Genomic DNA, 8,779 nt, shown 5'->3' on the forward strand with positions numbered 1-8,779 from the left:
GGAACGGGGGAACACCGGCGACGGGGGGGGCGGCGGAGCGCTCACCTGTCGGAAGCAGAAGGGCACGGTGAGGACGCTCACCCCCACGATGCTGTTCACCACGTTCATGATCAGGCCCCAGTTGGAGCCCGCCGCTGCCGCCGCCGCCGCCGCCATGACCCGCGGCGGGAGCGTCCCCGTGGCGCGGGGTCCGGCTCGCAGCCGCCCCCGCCACCACCCGCGTCCCCAAGCGACTCCTCAGCCACCCGTGCCCGCCATAGCGGTGACCAAACCCGCCCCGCCCCCGGCCCCGCCGCCGGCCCCGGCACCGGCCACAGCGGCACTTCCGGGTTCCGTTGCTCCGCTGGCGCTTCCGGGAAGTCAAAAGGCCGGGTAATGAGAGGAGAAGGGCAGAGCGGCGTCGAACGGGCTACTCCTGCCGCCTCGGAGGACCGTACCCGCTGCTCCTGGGAGAACTGGGATGGGAGTGAAACCGGGGGGTCCCCCCCGTCCCCGGCCCGGGGGAACCCCCCGAGGGGCGGGCACGCGCCTGCAGGTGCAAGCACGTGCCCGCGCACGCCTGCACACGTGCACCGGCACCCCTGCGACCCCCCCCCATGCAGATGCAGGCGTGCAAATGAATGCACACGCACGCACACGCGTGTGCGCAACGCAGCTGCGCCCACCTCGAGGGCAGCCCATCGCCCAGGGCCCCCCCGCTGGGCTGGGCAGAACCCTTGGGCGCACATCTGGGCGTAGCACCCAGCTGCGCCCGCGCGACGCACGCAGCAGGTCTGGGGGTCCCTGTCCCGGCCGGAGCGGTCCCCGACTCCGGCGTGGCCGTGGGTCTGTCTGTCCGCAGCGGGGGTACCCCCTGCAGCCTGCTCTCGGGGTGGGGGGGGGGTCCGAGCCATGGGTGCCAACCTCCATCAGGCGGCGGACGATCACCCAACACCCGGGGGGCTCCCTGCCTGCCACAGGCATCCCCCCGGTTCTTCCCACCTTCCTGCTCACTCTTCATCTCCTGAGGAGGAGAAAGCAAAAAAAGAAAGAAAATAAAAGGAAAGACGCGGGGGGCTCTGGACGGCTCCCCCGGGGCCACGCACCACGGCAGGTCAGAGCGGCGCACGCCAACTGCACGCTGCCGTTGGAATGAAACACGCGGCGCTTGTATAATTTGCAGCAATTGCAATGGGTAACCGCAGGAATTTGCTCTACAAAAGGTTTGCAGGGAGGTGAACACGCCTGCCTAATTCCCTCCAGGTGCCGCACGGGCTCGAGGGCCGGCAGCGGCGGCAGTGCCAGCTGCGTTTCTCTGCCTGCTGCGCCAGGGCCGTGCCTGTGTCCCTGCGTGTCCCCCAGGTGGGACGGGGGGGGTCCCCTCGGGGCTGTCGCTGCCTTGATCTGGGGGAGCTGCGGCCGTGGCCTGCAGCGCCTGGGGGTGGGACGTGGTACCCCGACGTGGGATGCAGCACCCAGGCAGGGGACGAGGGGGGCTGCAGGGGAAGGGAACCCCCGTGTGCTGTGGGGGTTCCCCTGTGCCCCCAGGAACACGCAGCGAGGCCCATGTGTGCGTGTCCCCGAGGACCACCTCGCAGCCCTGCCCCAGCACCCGCCTGTTGCCACGGGCTGGGGGTGGCGTGGAGCTGGGCATCTCCCACCCATGGGTGCCCGAGCACCTGCTGGGGAGGGCAGAGCCGCCGCCAGGCACCGGCGGCAGCCACCCGCCATGCCTGGAAGGGAGAGCACCTTGCTCCCATGCAGAGGAGACATCTGCAGCGAGTTAGAGGGGAAATCATGTTTATCCAATTAGCGTTACACAGCCCCTAACTCAGCACTGGCAGAAAAAAGGGCTCAGGTGGCTTCTCCGCGTGTGAGCGGCCGCCGGTAGCCAGGAGCCCAGCGAGCACCGAGACCCGGCTGGCTCTGAGTCCCCGCGCCGTGGGACGGGGATGCTGGGGGAGCAGCCCCCGCTCTGTGGCCCCTGACCCTGTCACCAGCCCGGGTGAGCGAGCGCCAGCTTGGGGACACAGTGCGGCAGGGGGCACGGTGGCCCCAGCTCCAATGCCCCGGTGGTCTCCAGCATGGCAGGCACCAACACGGGGTCACCAGCACGAGTGGAGCCACTGGTGTGGGTCACTGGGACAGGCTGGGACAGCTCTGGCACTGCCCGGCTCCCCACATAGTGCCGGTCGGTCTGCTGGGACAATGTGTTTCCAATTGCTGTGTCCCCAGCCCCGCTGCAATCCAAACCACCTGCAGCCGCTCGCCTGCAACCCATCAGCTCCTGGCTACCAAATAAATGGATCACATGCCACGGGCTGGCCACTGCTTGCCGTGGCACCGCAGGCAGGGACAGGCAGCTGCCGCTTCCCAGGGCAAACCTGAGGCTGGCATTGCCTGCAGCCCCTGCCTGTGCAGGGTGGTCTCCATCCCACCCCCATCCCAGGCCCTGGGAACACCGTTGGCATGTGCATCCCCTCCAAAACTAGCCTATTCCTCCGTTGGGTGCCTGCGGTGGCCCGTGGCCCGGTGCCCAGCTGCCAGCATCCCCTTGCAGTGCCATGGGACAGCCACGCTCTCCTGACCGGCACCGTCTGCACCGTGCATGGCACTGGCGGGACACGACCGGGACTCCCAGGGTGGCACCGGGGCTGCACCCCAAGTTGGGTGCTGCTCAGGGTCCTGGGGAACCCTGATCCCCTCGGTGGTGCCAGGCTCAGCCGGGGCAAGCCCCCCTCCCTCCCCTTCACCAGCATCCCCATGCACCTTGCTGGGGGGAGGATGAGGGCCCCCACCCCGGCTAACCCACCTCCTTCCCCTCAAAATCAACAGGGGTTCAACATGCTGCTGCTCAGCAAATGGGAAAGGGGACAGGCTGTGAAAGGGGTGAAATAATTAGACAGATAAGGACTAAAATGAAGGAAAGCAGAGCTGGCCGTGGCAGGGGGTGGGGGGGCATCCCGCAGTCACCAGCGGGAGCTGCTGTGAAGGGCAATTACCACCAGCCCAAAGGGCACCCTGCAAGCCAGCAGTGTATTTATTGCTCGTAATAACTGCCCAATATTGCAGCGGTGGCCGTGTGCTTGTTGCTGCCTCCTCCTCGGGGTTATTTTCTTTATTTATCCCCCCGCAGCAGCCCCAGGAGCAGCAGCTCCCACCCAGCACCATCCCCTCCTCCTGTGCCACTGCTCCCGGGGCTCATCCGTGCCCGTCCCAAGGGACCACAGTTCTCTCCAGTTCCTCAGGTGCCTTCAGCTGCTCGGCCATTACTAACAGCCCAGGGCCAAATCCTGCCTCCGGCATGTGCTGGGGTCTCTGTCCAGCCATCTGTCTGCGTCCCAGCCAAGGGCAGACCCTCCCCAGCAGCACCAGGGCCATTTCCCCACCGCAAACATGCCAAGAGCAAGCACAGAACTCCCTGGAAAGCGCTGAAGCTCCCTGCACCCCCTGGGAGCACAGTCAGCCACCGGCACGAGGAAAAGCCAACCGGGATGGGGACTGGGACAACGGGCTTGCACCATGGACCCCTCAGCCCCACTCAGCTGGCACGGCGTGGGGCACGGCATCTCCGGCTGGCTCCTGGAAGCCGGCAAAGGGCAAAGCAAGGCCCCGTTCGTTTTGTTAGCGCGAGAGAGAGGAACGGAGCTGGCGGCAGCATCCCTACCGCGGGATCTGCCGGGAAGCCCTGGCAGCTCAGAGCCCTTCCCAGTCCTGCTCGATGGCCCAGATTCCTCCCGCCTGGATTTGGAGCCACAGAGAATAAACAGCCCCAGAGGGCTGCCGGAGCTGCAATTACTGTAATTAGAAAAGGTGGCTTAGGGCCGGCTGGGGATCCCGAGCTGTTTTATGAAAATGCAACACCCCCCCCCGGGGAGGTCCGGCAGCTGCTGGGGCTGGGCAGGGAGCGCTGCTTTGTCTGACGCTGCTCCGCGGGGATGCACGCACCTCTGTGCACGTGCACGCGTGTGCTTGGGTGTGCAGGCACGTGTGTGTGTACACATGCTGTGCTGAGCAGAACCAGGCAGAGACAGATTTGCAACTCTCACGGGTGGTGGTATCCCAGGAAAAATGCCCCAGTTCGGCTCTGCCCAGTGGGATGCAGGCATGGGAGCTCCCACCCCTGCCCCACCATCCCTTCCTCACTCACGGCTGGTATTTGCCTCTGCAAGAATTCACCTCGGTAGCAGCTCCGGGTCAGGGGGCTCTGTGCCGCAGCGTGCCGTGGGGCTCGCATGAACCACCCACGGTGCAGGGCAGCTCTCCCCCAGGACTGCGAGGCCCCAGGGGGCATCCCTGCCCTCCCTTCTCTGCCAGGCAGATTCCCTGGGGCGAGGCGGACACAATGTATGGGACTGCAGGCTGGGGGGGGCCCCAGTGCAGAGTCCCGGAGGAATGGGAACCCCCTTCCCCGGCTGCCAGGGCAGAGTCCACTCATGCCACAGCCCAGAGGTGGGTGCACCCGAGGGTCTGCGCCCACGCACCACACAGAGCACCCCGTGTCCCCCCCTCCCTGCAGGGGTCAGCACCCACCGCCAAGCAGGCCAGGGCCGCTTTGCTCCGCGCCACGGCCGGCCCCAATGACAGATGCCTGGCAGAGCCCAGGAACAACCCGGCAAGTATTTAAAAACATAAATTAAAACAAATTGCGTTTTTATATTGCAAATAAGGGCAGTTTTATCGGTTTTATTGCATAACAACCATTAATGAAGTGCAGTTTCAGGCACCTTAATTGCTCAGAGACTAAAGTTCAATCCATATCTGCGGCGCAGGCTGGAAGCCGCCGTGTGTCATGCGAGTACCTGGCAGATTGGAAATGTAAATAAATTTATGGTCGCTATTAGGAAAATGGAGGAGAGGGACCCGATTTCTCTGGGCGAGAAGTGGTGGGGGTTAAACAGCACAAACCGTCCCGGGGGGAGGTGAGAGGCTATGGTGACGCCCCCCCCAGCCCCGGTGTCACCCCAATGTCCTGGCACACGTGCCGTGGGGTCCCGCAGCCTGTGCTCGCCGTGGGGTGGATTTCAGGGCAGATGTCCCCCCCAGGGCATGAGGAAAGCTGGGGCTGCCCGGGCCGGCGGACCCCCGGGGTGATGCAGAGCCCCGGCCGGTAAGGGGGGGGGGGCGCCGACCGGGGACCCCCCCCGCCCCAGCATAACAGACGCGTGGGCGTGCAGGGAAGGCACAGCCACACACGCGAGGCACACAGAGCCGTGCGGGCCAACGGAGGACGGCAGCACCGGGGCCGAGGAGACGCGCGGGGACCGGACGGGGATCCACCCGCGAACACGCACCCGCGAACACGCGGGACACGCATCAGACGGGCCACCGCGCTCCCCCACCCCCCCGTTCCCGTCCCCCACCAGCCCCGGCACCGTCACGGCCGCACGTACCATCTGTACCGAACCGAACCTGGCCTTGCCGTACCGGGCCGCTCCTCCCGCCTGCGCGGCACCGTGGGACAGAGCCCCGCCCCCTCCCGGAGCGCGCGCCGCCGCGGGGGGCGGAGCCACGCGATAGGCCCGCCTCTCCTATACGCGCATGAATGGATGCGCCCCGCCCCGCCCCTTATAAGGCATCTGGCGCGGCTCGGAGGGAGGGGCTCGCCCGCGTTCCTTCCTCCCTCTTCGTCCCGCCCCCCTCGCCGCGGTTTTACCAATCAGAGCGGCGCGCCGGGCCCCCCGCGGGCGCCGGCCTTTGTTTGTGGAGGGCGCCGGGGCCAATGGGCGCGCGGGAGGGGGAAGGGTGAGCCAATGGGCGCGCGGGGGGAGGGGCGAGGCGGGGCGGCCGCTTATGGCCCGGCCCGGCCACGTGCTCGCGGAGCCGCCACCGCCGTGCCCGGGGACACGGAGCAGCCCCGGGACGTGTCGAGTCCCGGCCCCGCCGCTCCCTTCACGTCCCACTCTCCCGGGAAGACCGAGCCCCCCCCACCCGCCCCGAGCCGCTCCCCACGGGTGGGGATGTGGCCGTGACACCCCTGCACCCCCCCGTCCCGGTAATCCCGGGCCCTGGGGAGCGCTCCCACCCTGCTGGGCTGTGGCCCCGCCAATGGCCACCCCAGGGGCACGGTGCTCCGGGCACCCCCCCAGCACCCGGCAGCCCCAAGGAGAGGTGGCCAGCCGTGCGGTGTCGATGCCGGACTCTGTGTGCCGGCACTGCCTTGGCACCTTCCTGCCCCGGGAAACCCCGGGGGGGCCATGGTGAGGAGGGGTCCCAGCCCCGGACGGGTCCCTCAAGGCTCTGTCCCGGGTGCCCGGTTGGGCAGCAAAGCCCAACTGCCTGCAGCCCCCACCCTGTGCAGCCACGCGTGGACCCTCGGGGCTGGGATGTACGGCCGTGTGCCGATCCGTGTGCTGGGAGCCGGCTGTGCCGAGCACCCACCACATGCAGGGGAGCAGGGAGCTGCCACCACCGCAGCTGTGCCGGATAGGAACATCCTGAGGGGCCCAGAAAAGGCTGCCGGGAAATCCCAGCCCGTGCCGGGGTTCTGTCCGGGAACCGCCAGCCCCTCCTTGGCCATGAGAAATTTCCTGCTTCCCAACCGGCCCCAACGCCAGGCCGGCCACGTGCCTGTGCCGTAGGGCCGTCCGCTGCTGGGCCACGCTCACGGCAAAGCCGGTGTGTTAAGTCACTCCCAGGCCAACAGGGGCGAGCATGGCTGCTTGAGACGAGCCTTTTGCTGGAAAGGTGAAGGTCACGGTGGTTTTTACTATCCTGGCTCCCATGTTTGACAGTTCCAATCCCCTCCAGCGCTCCAGGACGCTGTCTATCACGGCAGGGGCTCAGCCTCACGCCGGCCACGGCACTGCCGTTCCCGTCCAGGAGCCGTGGTGGTGGCCGGTGATGGCCAGATCAAGGGGTGCTGCTTCTGCTGCTGGGTTTCCCAGGCCCTGGCTGTGCTTCTCATCCCCCTCCCTGTGTCCCCCCCGCTACAAGCCTGCAGCTCCGGTGCCGGCCACCCGCATGTCTCCGCCACATCCCGAGGAAGAGCTGTCCATCCATCCATCCGTCCAGGCCTGGCTGTGATGCTGCCCAAACTGCAGGCAGCAGCACCGCAGCAGCCAGGCAGGGGGGCAGCCCCAGTGTTACGGGGGGAGTCAGGGATGCCGGCGAGCCCCGGGCCAGCACCGCCGTGCTCTCTGGCAGGCGGGGAAGCGCCGGTGCATCTCCCCTGGCTCGGGGAGAGAACAAAGGAGGGCATCTGCGGCAGAGGGAGTGCCGCTGCCGGATGCGCTGCGGCGCAGCTAATCCACCCCGCGCCCTCCTCGGGGCCCCGGCACACCCCGCTGCCGCTGTGCCCCCGCCGCTGGCATGCCCCCGGCACAGCCCTCCCGCATGGCCCCGTGCACCGGCTGTCCCTTGCACTGGCAGCACCGTGTGCCAGGGAAAGCGGCTGCTCCGACGGAGACGCGAGGGTCCGTGCAGAGCCAGGGGAGGGGGCCCGGCCCGGCTCCCCCCGCAGCACCGCGGCCCCGGCCTGCCGCCCTCGTGGCGTGACTCGTTCAATCCCACCATGCGCACCGGTGTCGCGGTGGTATTCACCCCGGCTAATGCCGCGCCATAAAGGAAACGTCTTACATTAACGACTTTTGTCACTGAAGTCATTAACATAATAGGACTTCCACATCAAAATTGAATATTAATGCTACACCCGGCTGCGGAGTGAGACGGATAATTGCTCTAATACATTTTCCAGTAGGATTTTCGCATCGCAGCAGCAATTGCATTAGCAAACCCGATTATTACCACGGCCGATACAATGGGACAGTTAATGGGAGTTAAGTTCCTTCCTTTTTCCTTGGGACCCCTGAGTGGCTGCGGCTCTGTGGCTCCCCCTGCCCCCCCCCACCCTCAGAAACCTCCCCGGGCCACGGGGCAGGGGGACAACATCCCCAGGCTGGGATCAGAGGTGACAGCAGCGCCAAGCTGCCTCTTCCCTCCGCATCTGCAAAGACGACCCTTAGTCGCAGATGGCCTTGCAACACGCCGGCAAACCCGTGGCCAGCTGGAAACCCGCCTGCCCCGTGCGCCAGGAGGCTGAGCCGCCTGTGTTGCGCCATGTCGTGCCGTGCCATGCTGTGCCGTGCCGTAGAGGCCTGGGACGGGCTGAGCATGGGCAGCAGCGGGGTCACATCAACCGGGGGGTCCAACCATGGCAGTGCCGGGGAGGACTGGGGAGAGCAGGGGGTTGCTCTGGCTCCAGCTCAGGGCTGACCCTTTCCAGGGGGGTTCAGCAGCTCCCGTGAGGATGAAGCACCGAAATGGCCAGGGCAGGTGCCCGCTGCTGGGAGAGCAGCTCCAGCCAGGCAGGTGGAGGAGCTGGAGACCATGCCGGGTCAGGGTGCCAGCACGCCAGTCGCAGCCTCCTCGCTGCACCCCCAAATGTAGCCAGGCCAGAGGAAGACCCCCCTGCGCAGGGACAGGCAGTGCCCCGCCTGCAGCCCCTGCCTCTGCCACCGCACCCCTTCCTCAGGGTCCTCTCCTGCCCACCCAAGGGTTCCTCCGCGTTCAGGGTGCTCTGCGACGGCACGGCCCCAGCCTGGCTCCTGCTGCCGGCCCCGACACAGCCGTGCAGCAGCACGCAGGGCCAGCGGCACAAACGCTCCCTGCGGGCACCGCGCCACGCGCGCACCGGGAGCCGCAGCAACGTGCGGCCCATGCACCCAGGTGGGAGCAACGCAGGTGCAGGACTCGGGGTGGGGGGGGATGACGACAGGGACACGAGCACCATGCATGCACGCAGCAGCGGCGCAGGGCTTTGGGGCTGAGCACGGTGCATGCACGCAGCAGCGGCGCAGGG

The 8,779-nt window shown here is 67.2% G+C and overlaps 1 protein-coding gene across 1 annotated transcript in view; it reads right to left on the reverse strand.

Annotated features, from left to right (window-relative positions):
- The window catches only part of SLC38A10 (solute carrier family 38, member 10), a 38,288-nt gene extending 38,135 nt beyond the window's left edge, over window positions 1–153 (reverse strand). Inside the window, exon 1 of the mRNA XM_010578557.1 lies at window positions 46–153. Coding sequence (XP_010576859.1) covers window positions 46–108 — 63 coding nt within the window. The 5' untranslated portion in view covers window positions 109–153. The remainder of the gene's footprint in view (window positions 1–45) is intronic.
- Between the last annotated feature and the right edge of the window lie 8,626 nt (window positions 154–8,779).

The sequence above is a fragment of the Haliaeetus leucocephalus genome, unplaced genomic scaffold (genome assembly GCF_000737465.1).
Source record: "Haliaeetus leucocephalus isolate CR32 unplaced genomic scaffold, Haliaeetus_leucocephalus-4.0 Scaffold646, whole genome shotgun sequence".
In the NCBI taxonomy this organism is placed as follows: domain Eukaryota; kingdom Metazoa; phylum Chordata; class Aves; order Accipitriformes; family Accipitridae; genus Haliaeetus; species Haliaeetus leucocephalus.